The sequence below is a fragment of the Carya illinoinensis genome, chromosome 11 (genome assembly GCF_018687715.1).
Source record: "Carya illinoinensis cultivar Pawnee chromosome 11, C.illinoinensisPawnee_v1, whole genome shotgun sequence".
Taxonomy (NCBI): Eukaryota; Viridiplantae; Streptophyta; class Magnoliopsida; order Fagales; family Juglandaceae; genus Carya; species Carya illinoinensis.
The window spans coordinates 44,030,500-44,050,280 of record NC_056762.1 but is presented as its reverse complement, the minus strand read 5'-3'; the positions used below and the strand labels follow the sequence as shown (position 1 = coordinate 44,050,280).

The window sequence follows — 19,781 nt, the reverse complement described above, 5'->3', positions numbered from 1 at the left end:
CCCATCTGTACAAGAGAAAGAAATGATATACGTGGTCTAATTATCGTGTAATTTAAAATAATAATAATAATAATATGAAATTTATATTAAAAGAATTAACTGTTTAATAGTAAATGTTATTTTTCTTTAAATAATTAAGTGACGTATACACATTTTACGCTGAACGAAGCATTGTTATAACTAGAAAAGCCGCCCGGAAATCTTCTAGAAGACAACGGCAGTCGAAAAAAACGTTACAGGAGTCAAAAAAAATAAATAAATTGTCGTCTTTCATTTTCAAAAGCTGTCCTTGGACCTACCAAGGATTGCATCCCTCCCATGCATACAAAAGAAAAATCTCGGTAACAGAAGGATCGCTTAAGCAGATCAGAGACCCATAACTCATTCCATCAGCTTCAAGATACCAGATATATAGAAATTGAGCGTTGGAATTTCATAAACCTCGCCCCACCTTTCTTCTCACTTCTCACCACCACCCATAACCCATTCCATCAGCTTCAAGATACCAGATATATAGAAATTGAGCGTTGGAATTTCATAAACCTCGCCCCACCTTTCTTCTCACTTCTCACCACCACCCATAACCCATTCCATTAAATTCGAGATACCAAATTATATATAGAAACCCGAATTTCATAAACGTCCCCGCCTTTCTTCTCACTTCTCACCACCACCCATGGGTCAGCACGAAGACAATGACCGAACCACCGCTGCGAGCAGAGGCTTGAAGCGAAAGCTGGAGCCTGAAGAAGACCGGAAGGAGGATGCCAAGGTTCGCGCTCTCGAAAAAGGTACCGTTTTCGCCCACCTTACTTTTTTTTTTTTTTTTTTTTCCCTTCCCCCAACTAACTTACTTTAAGAGTAATATTCCCAATGCTTTTTCTATTTTGTTGTTTAAAATATATCACTAAAACATTTTTTTATATAACGATTTTTACAATACTTTCGTACATTAGCTTATTTTTCTATATAATTTAAATATTATTTCCTTTTTTCTTTATTTATTTTAAATACTTTTTTGATTATCAAAATATTTTGAGATCTTTCAATGTTTCATAGGTTCCCTTTTATTTTTAAAGTGAGATTCGCCATTTTAGTAGTTTCATATTTATTTATTTTTATAAAAAAAATTACACAGCTGCACAATATTCTAAAATTATAAATATCATTTATATTAATATGAACATAATATCTCTCTGTTGCCAAAACTACATCAATAGTCCAATAAAAAACTAAAAGGCAGATAAAGATGGAAAACCTCATTCATGATCTTTTTCCTTTTAAATTTTTATCCTTTTATCATGTTTTGAAAATCTTTTAATATGAATTTTTCTTCTTATTAAAATAAAATGTTCTAACAATATTATAACATTTTTATGTTCTATAAATAAATGTGTAAATCTGAGAAATATAAAGAAAAATTAGGAAAAAGGAAGAAATAATAAAGAAGTTTACATAGATGAATGGTGTATATATATATATATTACATTGATTTTACATGATCAAGTTCTTAATTAAGTAATTGGCACTTCACGAGATATTTTATGTGCCCATCTCTCCCACACAAGCTTGTCAAAATCGAACAAGAGCTCGAGCTAATATTTTTCCAAGACAATTCGTTTGGTAATTACCTTTATTGGTTTTTTTTTTTTTCTTTTGATTTTTTAGTTTTTAATTGGTTTATTTTTACCTTTATTTGTTTTCTCAAATTTCTAAAGGCTAGACAGTTTTTTGGGGTCCAATATATATATATATATATAATTATGGTCTGAATTAACGGATGATCAAGGTAGGTAAGTGACCAAAAACCTTTGTTGAGTTTAAGTAATTTCAGACATACAAGAGAATTATAGAAGAGTTTGGGGATGGTCATGGATGTGTTGGCTTATTCGTATACTCGATCTTCTTTCTCTAGGGTTAAGAATAGAAACGCATACAATTCTCATCTGATCAGCTCCCAAGACACGGATGAAGCCAGATGCCATTCACTGTAATTAATATTCATTTGCCATGGTATAACACTGTAAAAAAAAAAAAAATGCCAAATTCCAAATTTACGCATGAGCTTTTTATTTCAAAATAATTTTTGACAAGAATATAACCTTTATGTCCCAAGACTATGGTGTCTTGATCAGCCATAACCCTTAGCGCATAGGCGCATGCAATTATTCTTTGGGCGTTGGTGATGCCATGCTTCACACATTTATATGGATGTGTACTGGAATTTCTCATTTGTTGTCGTGTTGTCAATGATATAGGATATATGTCTTAAAATGCATCCCAAGTAATGTGGAAATATGAATCGGATTTTTTTATCACCTTAACTCTCAAGATATATAGTTTGGACGCACGCCTGAAAAACTTTTCTTACATAATATTCCTCAATTGCTTTTTTTAGTCTTAAGAAAATTGAAGAGGAAATAGAGTGTATCCGGCCATTATGAAAAAGAATTGGGACTTGCGGGATGTTCAGATGTTTGCAGGTTATTATTTTAGAACTGAGTTCATGAGTAGCTCTTTCTTCTTTTATCAATGTACTTCTGAAAAATAATGTTGATTTCATACATTTTCCTGGCGCACACTGTTATTTATTAACGCGCACACTTTGTTTACTCTTTTTCAGTCCATTCAAATCCAGTCATAACAAGCACCTCCTTTTCCATGGCTTCTCAAACTCTTCCTTCACCCTGCCCAAGCGTTTGCAATTATGACGGTCTTTCTAAGTTTTAGAGGTGCTAACAAGAATTTTACTGATCACTTGTACTCCGCCTTAATGCGAGTTGGAATACATACATTTCGAGATGATGGAGAGCTCCCCAGGGGGGGGAACATCTCTACCGAACTGCAGAAAGCAATTCATGGATCAAAAATTTCCATTGTAGTTTTCTCAAAAGGCTATGCTGATTCTAAGTGGTGTCTTAACGAGCTTGTCGAGATTACGCACCGTGCAAAAATTGGAGTCCAAACTCTTTTTCCCATATTTTATCATGTGGACACCTCGAATATCCGAAAACAAACTGGAACTTTTGCAGATGCATTTGCTAGGCATGAAGAGCAATTTCAGAATGATATGGAACGGGTGAAGGGGTGGAGAGCAGCGCTTAGAGATGCTTCTTCTCATTCCGGCTGGGATATTAAGGAAGTGGCGAATGGGTATTATGCTTCTTTCTCGTGTTTTTTCTTGCATTTTCTTAGTTTCATTTGTTTCAAATTTTTGTCTAAATTTTATAAAATTGAAAGAACAAAAATTGGATTGACAGAACAAGTAGCCTTTGGTTGAATTAGTTCACCATCATCTGCTCCGTGGCCACTCTTCCATATATATATATATATATATATATCCCTTAGAGAGTTCTTGTAATTCGAGGATGGCCTTTTAGATAGATTATCGCACACTTGAGATAACTGATATTGTAACCATACTTATTGTGACATTGCTGATGATTTTGTCCACGAAGGTAGACAGACATATTTTGTGTCATGTCACAGGGGTAAGCCTAGAGATTATGTTCAATTAAATTTATAAAATGAAGTTCTTAATAAATTTGATAGGACAATTCATTTTATGAAGAAAAACTCTATTTGCAAGCTGAGTTATTGACACACCAAACACATTATTGATGTAGAAGCCACCTATATTAGTTAACATAAAAAATAGTGTTTTTATTTTTACTTTTTTTATTGCTCTGGTCCTACAATAAATCAATGGTGTGTTTACATGCTGACTTGTAACTAGTAGTACTCTTTTTATGAACACATTATATTCTTAAATGATGGAGGTAATAACATCTTTTATACCAATCAATTGTGATAATCTTAATTTTTTTTTATATATTTATCTTGTGAAATATAATGATCAGGCATGAATCAAGAGTTATAGACCAAATTGTGAAAGAAGTTTTAAGTAAATTGAAGCCAGCTGAGTATTTGGATGTTGCCATTCACCCAGTAGGAGTCGATTCACGAGTTGAAGAGATGAAAGCTTTATTAGATCATGAATCAAGTGACGTTCGCATTGTGGGCATCTATGGAATGGGCGGGATCGGTAAAACCACGATAGCAAAAGCTGTCTATAACCAAATACGTTATACATTTGAAGGAAGCAGTTGTCTTCTCAATATCAAAGAAAAGTCTGAACAGTTCAATGGCTTAGTTCATTTCCAAAAACAACTTCTTTTTGATATCTTGAAAATGAAGAAATTTAAGATTGACAGTGTTGATAGAGGGATAAGATTGATTCAAGAAAGAATTCAAGGAAAAAGAGTTATTGTTGTTCTTGATGACGTGGATGATTTGAAACAAATACATTACTTAGTTGGACAATGCAAATCATGGCTGGGTCCAGGAAGTAGAGTCATTATAACAACTAGAAATGAACATTTGTTGACACAAGTACAAGTGAATGGAAAGTATGAGGTTAGAAAAATGGATGAGTTCGAATCTCTTCAACTTTTCAGCTGGCATGCCCATCCAACAGTAGATCACCTGGACCTTTCGGTTAGTTTCATGAATTATGCTGGAGGACTTCCATTAGCTCTTGAAGTTCTGGGCTGTCATCTGTGTGGGAGAAGTGTCGATGCTTGGGAAAGTGAATTGGAAATATTACAAAAAATGCCTCACGACAAGATTCATAAAATACTTAAGAGAAGTTTTGATTCCCTGGATCATAATAGAAAGATCATATTCCTTGATATTGCATGTTTCTTTGTTGGTTTAGACAAAGAATATGTCATTACAATACTTGATGGTTGTGGCTTCTCATCCAAAAGCGGGATTGACATTCTTGTTCAAAGGGCCCTCCTGAGAATTGACATGCAACATAAATTGGCGATGCATGATTTGATTCGAGATATGGGAAGGGAAATTGTTCGTGAAGAATCAAACCAATATCCAGGAAAGCGTAGTAGATTGTGGTTTCACAATGAAGTCTTGAGTGTATTGCACAAAAATACGGTGAGAGACATTATTTGCATTTATATAAAATGACATGTGCATACAAATAGGTTGTATAATATATATGTTGTTTTGTGGGTAGCGTAAGTGTTCGTCATTTTTCCAAACATAACTTAGGTATGTACAAGATTTTTGTCTTTATACCAATTATTTATTATTACTTCAGTAGCATATATTTCGACATTACTCATTATTTTATGATTTTAAATCCAAAACTTCTCTAAATCAAGTTAAAAGTTACAGTTTAGAATCTTAAAAAGGCATGTAATTATGCTTTAAGCAATCTACATCACATATAATTTTTCAAATAGGAGGTTCACTCATGTGCCATGTCATCATTTCCCCTCATAAATTTTATCAGTTAAGCATTTATAGTTTAAATAAAACTCTATATTAAGAATTCTTGGTTCTCTCCCCGCTCAAACAAAGCTTATGAAGTTTCTTATGGTACATGGAAATGAAGGAAAGTAAAGGGAGAGGAGATCATCAAGATGTTGAATCAAATTTTGGAAATAATTGTGTAAACATTGGTACGTTTTAATTATAGAAATTATTTATTATATAATAACTCAAAATTAGTTTTAACCTTTTATTCTCATAGAAGAATATCTATGCCCATTGCCTACACTAATTAAGAGGCATTCTAAGTTAGTAAAAAGAACTAAATTTATATCTTGCCAGGGATCGGAAGCAGTGGAGGGTCTCATCCTGAATCCATTTTATGAGCTTAGACATGAAGAACGTTTGAGGACCAAAGCATCTTTTGGGAAGGGTCACTCCCTAAATTCACCCGAGCTTAAAGGATTTGAAGCGAATGGTTTCACCTTACATTTGCCTGGGCTTAAAGTAGAACATTTGAAAACAGAAGTATTTGCAAAAATGCAGAATTTGAGACTGCTACAAATCAATGCTGTACATCTCACAGGAAGCTACGAATATCTTTCCAAAGAGCTAATATGGCTTTGTTGGCATGTCTGCCCTCTGAAATTTCTACCTCAAAATTTTCATCTGGAGAACCTTGTTGTTCTTGAAATGCAGTACAACAATCTCACACAAATCTGGAAAGGGAACAGGGTATACTGCATTTTACTATACTTTTATTTCTTTCTACATGTTATTTTTTTTTTATACATTTGGAGAGAGGGGGTTTTGAACCCAAGACCTCCATTTTTGAGTATGTGACTAACGATAATTTTTTTTTTAACAGATACTCAACAATTTAAAAGTTCTTAATCTCAGCTATTCCAGAACTCTCATAAAATCGCCAGACTTCTTACAATTCCCACATCTGGAGGTACTATTACTTGAAGAATGCATAAAATTGGTTGAACTACATGAGTCTATTAAACATCTGAAAGGGCTGGTCAGACTGAGTTTAAGAGACTGCAAGAAAGTTAGAAATCTTCCAGAAAGCATTTCTAACTTGAAATCTCTTGAAATTCTGAACTTGTCTGGCTGCTTACAGCTTGACAAGTTGCCAGAGAAATTGGGGAATTTGGCGACTTTAAAAAAGTTGCTTGCAGACAGAACTGCTATCAAGCAATTACCATCCTCCTTTAGTCTTTTGAAGAATCTCAAAGCCATATCATTATTTGGACATGAAGGGACTTCCTTAGAATCTTGGTTGTCATGCTTCTCAACGTGGATTTCATCACCAAAATGCTTGAACCCCATGAATTTGGTACGAGCTTCAGTTGTTGGATTTTATTCTTTGGGAAAACTAGTTCTCAATAACTGCAACTTGTCTGAAGCTGAGAATGCCATTGATCTCGGAGGTTTTATCTTCACTACAAGAATTGGATCTATCAAAAAACAACTTTTGTAGGCTACCTCAAGGCATTGGTCGCCTCTCTAAATTAGGAATGTTACGTTTGAAAAATTGTGTGTACCTTCAGTCAATTTCAGAACTCCCTACAAATTTACAGATCCTGTTTGCAAATGATTGCTCCTCAATGGAAAGGCTCTCACTTTCACAGAGTCCACAATTAATTGGTCTTTCCCTCAATCACTGCAGCAATCTGCTTGAGATTCAGGGCTTAAATTTGGAAGCTATTCCATTCATTGAAATGATTGGGTGCGACAATCTACCATCCAATTTTTGGACTAATCTTCTCCAGGTTTTCTCTCTCTCTCTCTCTCTCTCTCTCTCTCTCTCTCAAAATGATGCGAACATTTTCTTGAAACAGGATCTGTCAACCCCGAGTGCTACTGAAAGACTAGTTTGCTTCCCTGGCAGGGAGGTTCCAAATTGGTTTAGCCATCAAAGAATTGGATCTTCGATTTCCTTTCGTGTACCTTCACTTTCAGAAGGTGAGATTCGCATGCTACTTATTTGCGCTGTTTGTTCATACATGCAAAATGGGAATACGCCAGATCTGGACGTGATAATCCATAATAAAACCAGAAACTTCCGGCATCTTCTTGTGTCAATACCGGTTGAACATTGTGCAAAATTTTCACATAATTTATTCTTATTCCAAGCCCCTGTGATAAGAAATAAGTTGAAGACGGTAGATTTCCCAGAAAAGGAAATGGAAATGTTTAGTGGAGAGGAAATCGAGGTGTCTTTCAATAATTGGGGCTCGGGCTACAATGAGGTGAGCAAGTGTGGCGTTCATCTTCTGCTCGAGAAGCCAAATGATAACAATGGAAGTATGGTGCAATATCTCAGATATGATACTGCTGAAGATGATGAAATGTCTGCTGCAGCCGATGATAATGAGATCTCTTTCCATTCTGAAGTTGACGACTAATGCCTACAAAGATCGTTCATCGGTGAAATGAGGGCTTAATCCTCTTACGAAAGGTGGGAAAATGGTGGCTGGAAGAATGGATAAAAACATATTGCCTGACTGATCATTTCTTTTTATGGTCTGTTATCATTTATTCACGCTCTTAAAGGGAATCATGTTTACATACTCTTCCTAGTCAACAATCATTTATTCACGCTCTTAAAGGGAATCATGTTTACATACTCTTCCTAGTTATGTTGACTTGTGATATTATATTTAGGCTTGACTTGGATAATAAAAAGTATTCTATTTAATATTAATATTTAAACATCATAAATATAAATATTTTTTAATTTTTAATTTTTTTATCTTAATTATTATCTAATCATTATAAATTTTTTAAATTTCTAAATAAAATACAGGAATCAATCCAATCTTTTCAATTCTAAAAATAAAAGTTATGTTAAAAATTATATTTTAATAAATTATTTATTAAAAATATTAAAATAATAAAAAATATATGAGAAGAGCTGTACTGTAATGAACCTAGCTATTTTTCACTGTGTTGTAATAAGGAAATGGAATGAAAATGGAAGATAATTGTTGTGATAAATAAACTGATTGCACACAAAATGTTCGATGAAATGAAAAATTAGATATCTTAACCATGGAGAAATGAGTTTACCTGAAGTCTTTGTTCTACTGTTATTCTCGTATTCCCACAAAAGAAAAATGAGTTTGGATAGTTAGTTGAGTTGAGATAAAATAAAATAAAAAGTTGAATAAAATATTGTTAGAATATTATTTTTATTTTATAATTTAAAAAAATTAAATTTTAATAAGTAATTTGCGTAAGCGTTTACGAAAGTTATAATAATTAGATTAAAAAAGATGAGTTGAGAGGCTCTCTCAATCCAAATACTCTCTTAAGGTGTATCTAGTTGTTGAACCTAATTCAACTCATCTCAAATCAAACCAGTCATTAATGAGATTTATTACCTTTTTAATTTTTCATAAAAAAATTAAACTCATCTTAATCTTTTTCATACATTTTAATTCAAAAAATTAAATCCATTTCAATCTAAAAAAGTTAAATTAATTTCAATAAAATCTACAAAATATTATTATTTACAACTCAACTTATCTCAATATTAAGACATAACTCTCGTGTCTTCTACTTTTTTGGTGATATTATCAAATTAAAATTTTTAATTTCATTTGATTTAGTAATGAGTTTCATAATTATCAAATAAATAATTTGATAAAAAAATAAAAATTTAGTCTTCAAAAGTCTCTCTTCTCTCTCTTACCCACCTTCTTTCTCCCTTCTATTTTATTTATCTTAGATATTTATTTTGAGTCCTGCTACCGATATCCAGAAAAAGATATCGAGAAAAGATATCGATAATTAGGACCGATAAATGTAAATATATATTTTTTATTTTATTTTTATTTCAATCATTTTTTATATATTGTTAAACATTTTTAAAAATTAAAAAATATAAATTTATTTGCACTCACTTTATTAATTATTGAAAGAAGATAATCAATCACTTTTGTCAACATTAGCAATCATTCTCGATTAAAATAGCTTTTTTCATTTATCTTCTATATTCTTGTTCTTTTTATTATTTTAAATAAGCGCGTGCAGTGCTGTGTCACTTCAGTGACGGACTTGACTTGAAAAGCGAAGTCAATCGTTTGCTCTACCTCTGTTGTTTCTGGGAAGGTACGCGGTAGCTGCCGAAAAACTCATAAATCACACCCCAAGAGATACGTTGGATCATGACAGCTATAAGGCATTATCACTTATTTCTGCTCATAAAGTCCAAACCGTGTTGGTCTCTGGCTTGATCAGTTTGTATATCTTTTTTTTTGAGCGATAAGTTTGTATATCTTAATCATGGATAAATGAGTTTACCTGAAATCTTTGTTCTACTATTATTTTCCTATTCCCATTATATAAATAGGATTCTGAAATTACGAATGGGCGGTTTTGACAGTGAGTTAGGGTAAAATAAAATGAGATAAAATAATAATAGAATAAAATATTATTAAAATATTTTTTAAATTTAAAATTTAAAAAAATTAAATTATTTATTATATTTTATATGAGAGTTTAAAAAATTATAATAATTAGATAAGATTAATTGAGAGATTATCTCAATCCAAGCAATCCCTTAGACTATATTTGGTTATTGGATCCAACTCAATTCATCTCAAACCAATCATCGATAAGATTCATTTCTTATTCAATTTTGGATAAAAAATTTAAACGCATGTCAACTTATTTCATATGTTTTATCTGTAAAGTTAAATTTATTTTAAATTAAAAAAATTATATCATTTTAATGAGATTTATAAAATATTATTATTAAAAACTTAATTCAATTCATTTCAACATTCAAATAAGCTTTTGCATCTTCTACTTTGTTGGTGATATTATCAAATTAAAATTCTTAATTTCATTTTATCTACAATTAAGTTTTATAATTATCAAATATATAATTTAAAAGTAATAAATTCAACAACTGAAAATAAAGATATATATATATATATATATAGTCTGCAAAAGTATCTCTTATTTATCTCTTACCCACCTCTCTCCCTTGCCCATTTTTCTTCTATTTTATTTTATTTTACATATTTATTTTGAGTCGATCGACAAGTGTAAATATACGTATTTTATTTTATTTTTATTTTAACCATTTCTTATACATTTTTAGATATTTTAAAAAAATAAAAAATATAAATTTATTAAAAATTATTTCTTTACTCATTTAAAAAAAAAAAAACAATCAATCATTTTGTCGGTAAGCATTTTCTGTTCAAATACTTGTTCTTTTTATATTTTTTTAATAAGGGCGTGCAGGCTGTGTAGTGATTGTAGTGCCCGTGTGCCACTTGACTTAAAAAACGAAGTCAATTGTTTGCTCTACCGCTGTTGTTTCTGGGAAGGTAAGCGGTAGCTGCCAGAAAACTCAAAAACACCATCCCCCCACCCCCCCCCCCCCCCCCCCCCCCCCCCCCAAAATATATACCTTGGATCGTGACGTTGTCAATCAGAGTCTTCCTCCGTTCGGTTTTGAGAGTAAACGCAATTGGTCGGGAGAGGCAATCAAACGCAACCGTCCGCCACAGATTATCGCCACCTCTGATCTGTCTTACGCAGCCGCTGGTCAAATATCATACATAACAACCTGCTCACTGATCTGCCTGTCACAGATATAGACACTTCCTAAGAAGAAAAGCCTCCAGGAAATCTAGCAGACAACGGCAGTCGAGTCGAAACCCAAGTAAGACGTTACAGGTCTTTCATTTTCAAAAGTTTGGTAACTTGGAAAGATCGATGGAGAAGCAGATCAGAGACCCATAACCCATTCCATGAAATTCGAGATACCAAATATATAGAAACCCGAATTTCATAGACGTCCCCACCTTTCTTCTCACTTCTCACCACCATCCATGGATCAGCACGAAGACAATGGCCGAACCACCGCTGCGAGGAGAGGCAGCTTGGAGCGAAAGGTGAAGCCTGAATTCGAAGACCGGAAGGCGGCCAAGGTTCTCGCTCTCGAACCCCGCGTGCATCGCTCTCGAACCAATCGTCATTCCGTTGTGGAACTACCCAGAGAAGGTACCCTTTTTATTTTGTTGTTTAAAATATATAACTAAAACATTTTTTTAAACAACGATTTTTACAATAGTTTCGTACATTACCTTATTTTTTTTAATTTCCTACCAAAAAAAAAAAAGCTTATTTTTTTTAATATTACTCAAATATTTTTTTCTTTATTTCTTTATTCATTTTAAATATTTCTTTAAATAATTTATGAAATCTTTCAATATTTCGTAGGTTCCACTCTAAAAAGAGAGAGATTTAGGCTGTGATCAGGTGTTCAAAATACTTCAACGCTTTTAAATATACTCTATTATTATTTATTATTATTTTTTATCTATTTTTTTATTACTATTCTTTATTTTTAATTACTATTTAATATTTTATTATTATTTTTTATCTCTCTTTTTTATTACTATTTAATATTCTATTATTATTTTTCACCTATATTTTTACTACTATTCAAATATATTTCTAACACTTACCAACGTTTAAACCCAACCTATTTTTTGGACCTGGGATGTAGCCCCAAAACTCACTAATAAGATAAAAATATATTTTTTTCTTTTTAAAAATTTATTTATTTATTTTTTTCTATTCTTAAATATTTTTTTAAAAATAAAAAAATTCAGAATATTACTAAAAAATAATTTATTAATCACTAAATAAATAAAAAATACATTCGAGAGGCAAATTCAGAACCAGATTCGGTCCCAAAGGATTTCTCTTTTGAAAATTTGTATTTCAGGTTTATTTAATTTTTAAAGGTTGTAAATATTCGGATTAATCTGGGTTTCGGACCGGTCATAATCCGAGTATATCCGGGCCGGAATCCTGTCTGGATTTTGAATCCGGATTCCGTCCCGGATATATCCGGATACCCGGTCCAAAACCCAGTTGAACACCCACTGTCCAATAAAAAATTAAAAGGAAAATAAAGATGGAAAAACTCATTCATCTTTTTTCTTTTAACTTTTTATCCTTTTATTATGTTTTGAAAAAATTTTAATATGACTTTTTCTTCTTATTAAAATAAAACATTCTAATAATATTATAACTTTTTTATGTTATATAAATAAATATGCAAATGTAAGAAATATAAAGAAAGATTAGGAAAAAGAAAGAAATAATAAAAAAGTTTACATAGATGAATGGTACTGTATGTTAAATGTAGAGAAGCACTTTAGTTTATATATATATATATATATTACATAGTATATGTTTGGAGTTGTGGTAAAAAATATTACTTTTAATTTAATGTTTAAAACTTAGAATTTAACCTAGTAAGCTTTATTATTAAAAATCTATTTATTGTCTGTAAATACACGTAATTTTGTAAGATACACGTAATATTTTATTTATCTTTTCCTAGAAACTAGTCTTCTCATATAATAGTGCAACTCGATGACTCTCTAAATGGGTTATCCAATATAGAGATAAGGTCTGGTTTGATTACCAAATACTAAATTATCTCTTCTCATCTTATTTAATCGTTATAATTTTATGTGATTATCTCTCCCGCCCATCTCTCCCCCACAAGCTTTTCAAAATCGAACGTACAAGAGCTCGATTGAGCTAATATTTTTCCAAGACAATTCGTTTGGTAACTGTTTTTGCCAAGTATTATCTTTTTGCTTTTTTATTTTTTATTTTTCTAGTTCCTATGTTTTTTCTATTTTTTGGTTTTGACTTTTATTTTAAAGAAAAAAAAAAGTTGGTTTTTTTTTTTTTAATTTTTTTTTTGATTTTTTAGCTTTTAATTGGTTTATTTTTACCTTTATTTGTTTTCTCAAATTTGTAAAGGCTAGATAGTTTTTTGGGGTCCAATATATATAATTATGGTCTGAATTAACAGATGATCAAGGTAGGTAAGTGACCAAATACCTTTGTTGACTTTAAATAATTTTAGGCATACAAGAGAATTATAGAAGAGTTTGGGGATGGCCATGCATGGATGTTGGCTTATTCGTATACTCTTCTTTTTCTAGGGTTAAGAATAGAAACGCATACAATTCTCATCTGAGCTCCCAAGACACGCATGAAAAGCCAGATGCCATGCGCTGTAAATATTCATTTGCCTTGCTATATATAACACTTAAAAAAGAAACTTATTATTTTAGAACTGAGTTCAGTAGCTTATCTTTCTTCTTTTATCAATGTACTTCTGGAAAAGAATGTTGATTTCATGTATTTTCCTGGCGCATACTGTTATATATTAACTCACACTTTGTTTATTCTTTTTCAGTCCACTCAAGTCCAGCCATAACAAGCACGTCCTTTTCCATGGCTTCTCATCAAACTCTTCCTTCACCCTGCCCCAGTGTTTGCAATTATGAAGTCTTTCTAAGTTTTAGAGGTGAAGACACTCGCAAGAATTTCACTGATCACTTGTACTCTGCCTTAAGGCGAGTTGGAATACATACATTTCGAGATGAAGGAGAGCTCCGGAGGGGGGAGAACATCTCTACCGAACTGCAGAACGCGATTCATGGATCAAAAATTTCCATTGTGGTTTTGTCAAAAGGCTATGCTGATTCTAAGTGGTGCCTTAATGAGCTTGTTGAGATTATGTACTGTGCAAAAATCAGAGGCCAAACTCTTCTTCCCGTATTTTATCATGTGGACCCCTCTGATATCCGAAAACAAACTGGAACTTTTGCAGATGCGTTTGCTAGGCATGAAGAGCTATTTCATAATGATATGGAACGAGTGAAGGGGTGGAGAGAAGCACTTAGAGAAGCTTCTTCTCGTTCCGGCTGGGATATTAAGGAAGTGGCAAATGGGTATTAAGCTTCTTCTCCTGTCTTTTTCCTTGCATTTTCTTAGGGTAGACACTTAGGTTGCGTTTGGATAGTGAAATGATCTCAAGTATTCTGTTAATAATAATAAAAAGTAGTGAAAAATAATGATAAAATATTAAATCATAGTGAATAGTAATAAAAAGTAGTGAAAAGCATGTGAAAAATAATGATAAAATAATGAAAAGTAATGGAGTAAAATAATAAAACAAAGCCCTAGAATATTTTAGAATTTTGTAAATAATAGTGAAATGATTTGAATGAAGATGCTTTACTAGGTTTTGGAAATGAGAAAAAGAAAATGAGAGAGAAAAAGTTAAATAAATATATTATAAAGTTAAAAAATTATTTGAATATTATTTTTATTTTAAAGTTTCTAAAAGTTGTAATGGTTTTTGTATTTGAACAATGATTAAGTAATGATTAGATAAAAAAAAGTTGAATATTTGTAATTAAAATGTGTTTTGTATTTAAAATAACGAGAAGTTTTGATAATTCTGATAATTCTCAATGTGTCCAAACAAGCCTTTAATTTCTTTTGTTTCAAACTTTAGTCTAAAATTTATAAAGTTGATCGAAAGAACAAAAAATGGATTGACAAAACAAATAGCTTTTGGCTGAATTAGTTCTTCATCATCTGCTGCATGGCCCCTCCTTATGACAAATAAAATGATCTTATTTACCGATTATATATATATATATACATATATATGCCACTTAGAGAGATCCTGTAATCCTAGGATGGCCTCTTAGATAGAATATCGCTCACTTGAGATAGAAGATATTCATGTAACCATACTAATTATTGTGATGATTTTTATCCACGAAGGCAGGGAGACTGCATGTTTTATGTCATGTCACATGGGTACTCTTTTTATTTGTAATTTTTTTATTGCTCTGGTCCTACAATAAAAGGTGCGTTTACGCTCTGACTCGTAAATAGTAGTACTCTTTTTATAAATAAAAATTTTTATTTATCATCCCTATACCATATCTATATCTGTTTTTACTTTTTTACTTTTTATTTGTTTTTTCTCTTAACAAATGTGTAGTTAAGGGATGAAAAATAAAAGAACTAATTTTTTTTAATACATATTTATGTTGGGCAATATAATGATCAGGTATGAATCAAGACTCATAGACCAAATTGTGAAAGAAGTTTCAAGTAAATTGAAGCCAGCTGAGTATTTGGATGTTGCCATTCATCCAGTAGGAGTCAATTCACGTGTTGAAGAGATGAAAACTTTATTAGATCTCGAAAAAAGTGACGTTCGCATTGTGGGCATCTATGGAATGGGAGGGATCGGTAAAACCACGATAGCAAAAGCTGTCTATAACCAAATACGTTATACATTTGAAGGAAGCAGTTGTCTTTTCAATATCAAAGAAAAGTCTGAACAATTCAATGGCTTAGTTCATTTGCAAAAACTTCTTCTTTTTGATATCTTGAAAATGAAGAAATTTAAGATTGGCAGTGTTGATAGAGGGATAAGATTGATTCAAGAAAGAATTCAAGGAAAAAGAGTTCTAGTTGTTCTTGATGACGTGGATGACTTGAAACAAATATATGCCTTAGTTGGACAATGCAGATCATGGCTTGGTCAAGGAAGTAGAGTCATTATAACAACTAGAAATGAACATTTGCTGACACAAGCACAAGTGAATAAAAAGTATGAGGTTAGAAAAATGGATGAGTTCGAATCTCTTCAACTTTTCAGCTGGCATGCCTTTGGAACGGCCCATCCAATAGAAGATTACCTGGACCTTTCGGTTAGTGCCATGAATTATGCTGGAGGACTTCCATTAGCTCTTGAAGTTCTAGGTTGTTTTTTGTGTAGAAGAAGTGTCATTGAATGGGAAAGTGAATTAAGAATATTACAGAAAATGCCTCACAGCAAGATTCAAAAAATACTTAAAAGAAGCTTCGATTCCCTAGATGATATTAGAAAGATCATATTCCTTGATATTGCATGTTTCTTTGTCGGTGTAGGGGAAGAATATGTCATTACAATACTTGATGGTTGTGGCTTCCCATCCATAAGCGGGATTAACATTCTTGTTCAAAGGGCCCTCCTGAGAATTGACAATCAAAAATTGGTGATGCATGATTTGATTCGAGATATGGGAAGAGAAATTGTTCGTGAAGAATCGAAGCAATATCCAGGAAAGCGTAGTAGATTGTGGTTTCACAATGATGTTTTGAGTGTATTGCACAAACATACGGTGAGAGAAATTATTTGCATATATATAAAATTGTGCATATGCATAGATCTATAATATATGTTATTTTGTGGGTAGAATTAGTGTTCGTCATTTTGCCAAACATAACTTAGGTATGTACAAGATTGTCTTTTACCAATCATTTATTATTATTTCAGTAGCATATTAACGTTACTCATAACTTTACGATGTTTAATCCAAATTTTCTCTAAATCAAGTAAAAAGTGACAGTTTAGAATCTTAAAAAAGCATGTAATTTTGCTTTAAGCAATCTACAACACATAATATTTGAAATAGGAGATCCACTCATCACTCATGCGCCATAATATCATCACTCCCCTCATAAATTTTATCAGTTAAGCATTTCTACTTTAAACAATCTAAAGTCTAAAAGTTCTGCAACCATTTTTATTTGTAAATTTAATTTAATTTATTCAAAACAAACCTTTTATTTCTTTAAAAAATCCCTTTAGTTCTCTATTCAATTTAAAAAAAAAAAAAAAATCCTTAGGGAGCTTTGCCCTTTTTAGTCACATCATCCACTTCCATTAACACATAGTTGGTTTTCTAAATTCTTTAAAAAAGTTACCAAACTCTTCAGGAAGTTAAAAGTGTCTGTAACTTATTACTCTAGATTTTAAGTTAGTTTGATGGTCCTTGTATCGAACTGAACTTAATTTAAATCTTGCTAGGGATCGGAAGCAGTGCAGGGTCTCAAGCTGCATGGACTAGAACATCTGAAAACGGAAGCATTTGCAAATATGCAGAATTTGAGACTGCTACAAATCGATGGTGTACATCTCACAGGAAGCTACAAATATCTTTCCAAAGAGCTAATATGGCTTTGTTGGCAATTCTGCCCTCTGGAATTTCTACCTCAAAATTTTCATCCAGAGAACCTTGTTGTTCTTGACATGCGGTACAACAATCTCAAACAAATCTGGAAAGAGAACAGGGTAGGGCGTATTTTACTATATATTTTTTTCTTTCTTTATGTCAAGTGTGTGACTAACGATAATTTTCTTTTAACAGAGATTCAACAATTTAAAATTTCTTAATCTCAGCTATTCCAGAACTCTCATAAAATCGCCAGATTTTTTACAAGTCCCACATCTGGAGATACTATTACTTGAAGATTGCAGAAACTTGGTTGAACTACATGAGTCTATTAAACATCTGAAAGGGCTGGTCCAACTGAGTTTAAGAGACTGCAAGAAAGTTAGAAATCTTCCAGAAAGCATTTCTAACTTAAGATCTCTTGAAATTCTTAACTTGTCTGGCTGCTTAGAACTTGACAAGTTGCCAGAGAAATTGGGGAATTTGGCGACTTTAAAAAAGTTGCTTGCAGACAGAACTGCTATCAAGCAATTACCATCCTCCTTTAATCTTTTGAGGAAGCTCAAAGCCATATCATTATTTGGACATGAAGGAACTTCTTTACAATCTTGGTTGTCATGCTTCTCACCGTGGATTTCATCACCAAAATGCTTGAATCCCATGAATTTGGTACGAGCTTCAGTTGTTGGATTTTGTTCTTTGGGAAAACTAGTCCTCAATAACTGCAACTTGCCTGAAGCTGAGAATGCCATTGATCTCGGAGGTTTATCTTCACTCCAAGAATTGGATCTATCAAAAAACGAATTTTGTAGGCTACCTCAAGGCATCGGTCGCCTCTCTAAATTAGGAATGTTGCGTTTGGAAGATTGTGCGTCCCTTCACTCAATTTCAGAATTCCCAGCAAATTTACGGATCCTGTTTGCAAATGGTTGCTCATCAATGGAAAGGCTCTCATTTTCACCAAGTTCACAATTATTTGGTCTTTCCCTCAATGGCAGCAGTTTCTTGTGAACTCACATGGCTCCGATACTTACTACAAGATTTATGCATTCTCATCCCGGAGCCAGCCACCTTATATTGCGACAATCAGGCTGCTCTCCATATTGCAGCCAACCCGGTATTTCACGAACGAACAAAACACATCGAACTCGACTGCCACCTTGTTCGCGACAAAATCACAGCTGGTCAAATATCCCCTGCACATATCTCATCTGCCCATCAACTCGCAGACCTCCTCACCAAACCACTCCACTCTCCTACGTTCAACAAGTTACTATCCAAGATGGGAGTTATCAATATTTACTCTCTATCTTGCGGGGGGTATCAAGCCTACAGTTGCTACCCATGCATACGGATCCACCTGATATAATACAGAGCACCAGCATTACATGAATGTACAGTTTGTTAGGATTGTTAGTATGATCTGTCACTTTATTCTTTTATTCGTTATTCCATATTTGTCGTATATATAGCAGCTCACGCTGTGCATGTAAAGATTCATTCCGTATGAATACAATTCCATCATTCATTCTCGCCTCTGGTTCACCTTCTTCAAGTCAGTGTTAATAATTTGGAACAAATTTCATTCATTGAAATGATTGGGTGCGACAATCTATCATCCAATCTTAGTACAAATCTTCTCCAGGTTCTCTCTCTCTCTCTCTCTCTCTCTCTCTCTCTCTCTGGGGCAATGATGTGAATATTTTCTTTCTTGAAACAGTATCCGTCAACCCAGAGTGCTGCGCCAAGACTATTTTGCCTCCCTGGCAGCGAGGTTCCAAATTGGTTTGGCCATCAAAGAATTGGATCTTCCATTTCCTTTCGTGTACCTTCTCTTTCAGAAGGTGAGATTCGCATGCTACTTTTTTGCACTGTTTGTACATTTCAGAACATATTGGACTTGGCACAGCTGGATGTGATAATCCAGAATAAAACCAGAGGGTACCGGCACGTTCTTGTGCCAATAAGGTTTGACGCTAGTTTCAACATTTCACAAAATTTATTCTTATTCCAATCGCATGTTATAAGAAATAAGTTGAAGACTGTAGATTTTCCAGAAAAAGAAATGGAAATGGTTAGTGGAGAGGAAATCGAGGTGTCTTTCAATAATTCGAGCTCGGCCAACTTTGAGGTGAGCAAGTGTGGTGTTCATCTTCTACTGGAGAAGCCAAATGTAATGGATAACAAAGGAAGTATGGTCCAATATCTCAAATGTGATAATGCTAAAGATGATGAAATGTCTGCTGCAGCCGATGATAATGAGATCTCTTTCCCATCTGAAGTTGTGGACTAATGCCTACAAAGATCGTTCATAGGTGAACTGAGGGCTTAATCCTCTTATGAAAGGTGGGAAATGGTGGCTGGAAGAATGGATAAAAAGATGTTGCCTAACTGATCATTTCCTTTTATGGTCTGTTATCATTTATTCACGCTCTTAAAAAGATTCATGTTCACGTACCCTTCCTAGTCATGTTGATTTGTGATATTATATTTAAGCTTGGTTTGTATAATAAAAGTCTCAATCTCATTTCAATATCTAAACAACACAAATACAAATATTTTTTAATTTTAAATATTTAACCTTTTCATTTATTCATTAAAACCTTTTAAAACTTCTAAATA

At 32.8% G+C, this 19,781-nt stretch overlaps 4 protein-coding genes across 7 annotated transcripts in view; all 4 read left to right on the top strand.

Moving 5' to 3' along the window:
• The window catches only part of LOC122281265 (disease resistance protein RPV1-like), a 101,813-nt gene that overhangs the window by 51,878 nt on the left and 30,154 nt on the right, over positions 1–19,781 (top strand). The window lies entirely within an intron of this gene.
• LOC122281268 (disease resistance protein RPV1-like) lies at positions 291–7,927 on the top strand. 3 transcript variants are annotated; one of them, XM_043092626.1, is made up of 6 exons: positions 291–791; positions 2,624–3,153; positions 3,861–4,953; positions 5,635–6,027; positions 6,161–7,070; positions 7,140–7,927. In XM_043092626.1, exons 2-5 carry the CDS (start codon positions 2,708–2,710, stop codon positions 6,776–6,778), a joined length of 2,550 nt encoding a protein of 849 aa, XP_042948560.1. In that variant the 5' UTR covers positions 291–791; positions 2,624–2,707; the 3' UTR covers positions 6,779–7,070; positions 7,140–7,927. The 3 variants fall into 3 exon arrangements, with proteins under 3 accessions (XP_042948560.1, XP_042948561.1, XP_042948562.1); XM_043092627.1 differs by lacking the exon at positions 291–791 and adding an exon at positions 1,397–1,623; XM_043092628.1 differs by lacking the exon at positions 291–791 and adding an exon at positions 1,774–2,483.
• On the top strand, positions 10,707–18,695 carry LOC122281267 (disease resistance protein RPV1-like). 2 transcript variants are annotated; one of them, XM_043092624.1, is made up of 5 exons: positions 10,707–11,322; positions 13,550–14,087; positions 15,224–16,325; positions 17,015–17,278; positions 17,387–17,601. In XM_043092624.1, the coding sequence occupies exons 1-5, from the start codon at positions 11,151–11,153 to the stop codon at positions 17,453–17,455; spliced, it is 2,145 nt and encodes a 714-aa protein (XP_042948558.1). In that variant the 5' UTR covers positions 10,707–11,150; the 3' UTR covers positions 17,456–17,601. The 2 variants fall into 2 exon arrangements, with proteins under 2 accessions (XP_042948558.1, XP_042948557.1); XM_043092623.1 differs by having other exon boundaries at positions 10,708–11,322; positions 17,355–18,695.
• On the top strand, positions 18,676–19,686 carry LOC122281278. Its single transcript, XM_043092642.1, has 2 exons — positions 18,676–18,804; positions 18,880–19,686. The coding sequence occupies exons 1-2, from the start codon at positions 18,754–18,756 to the stop codon at positions 19,450–19,452; spliced, it is 624 nt and encodes a 207-aa protein (XP_042948576.1). The 5' UTR covers positions 18,676–18,753; the 3' UTR covers positions 19,453–19,686.

Bases quoted from the DNA above. Each gene is read 5' to 3' on its own strand.
- LOC122281268 (XM_043092626.1), top strand. From the start codon at position 2,708: ATGACGGTCTTTCTAAGTTTTAGAGGTGCTAACAAGAATTTTACTGAT. The intron at 3,154-3,860 runs GTATTATGCTTC...TATAATGATCAG, and splicing joins ATTAAGGAAGTGGCGAATGG to GCATGAATCAAGAGTTATAG. The intron at 6,028-6,160 runs GTATACTGCATT...TTTTTTTAACAG, and splicing joins AAATCTGGAAAGGGAACAGG to ATACTCAACAATTTAAAAGT.
- LOC122281267 (XM_043092623.1), top strand. From the start codon at position 11,151: ATGGATCAGCACGAAGACAATGGCCGAACCACCGCTGCGAGGAGAGGC. The intron at 11,323-13,549 runs GTACCCTTTTTA...ATTCTTTTTCAG, and splicing joins TGTGGAACTACCCAGAGAAG to TCCACTCAAGTCCAGCCATA. The intron at 14,088-15,223 runs GTATTAAGCTTC...TATAATGATCAG, and splicing joins ATTAAGGAAGTGGCAAATGG to GTATGAATCAAGACTCATAG.
- LOC122281278 (XM_043092642.1), top strand. From the start codon at position 18,754: ATGATTGGGTGCGACAATCTATCATCCAATCTTAGTACAAATCTTCTC. The intron at 18,805-18,879 runs GTTCTCTCTCTC...TTCTTGAAACAG, and splicing joins TTAGTACAAATCTTCTCCAG to TATCCGTCAACCCAGAGTGC.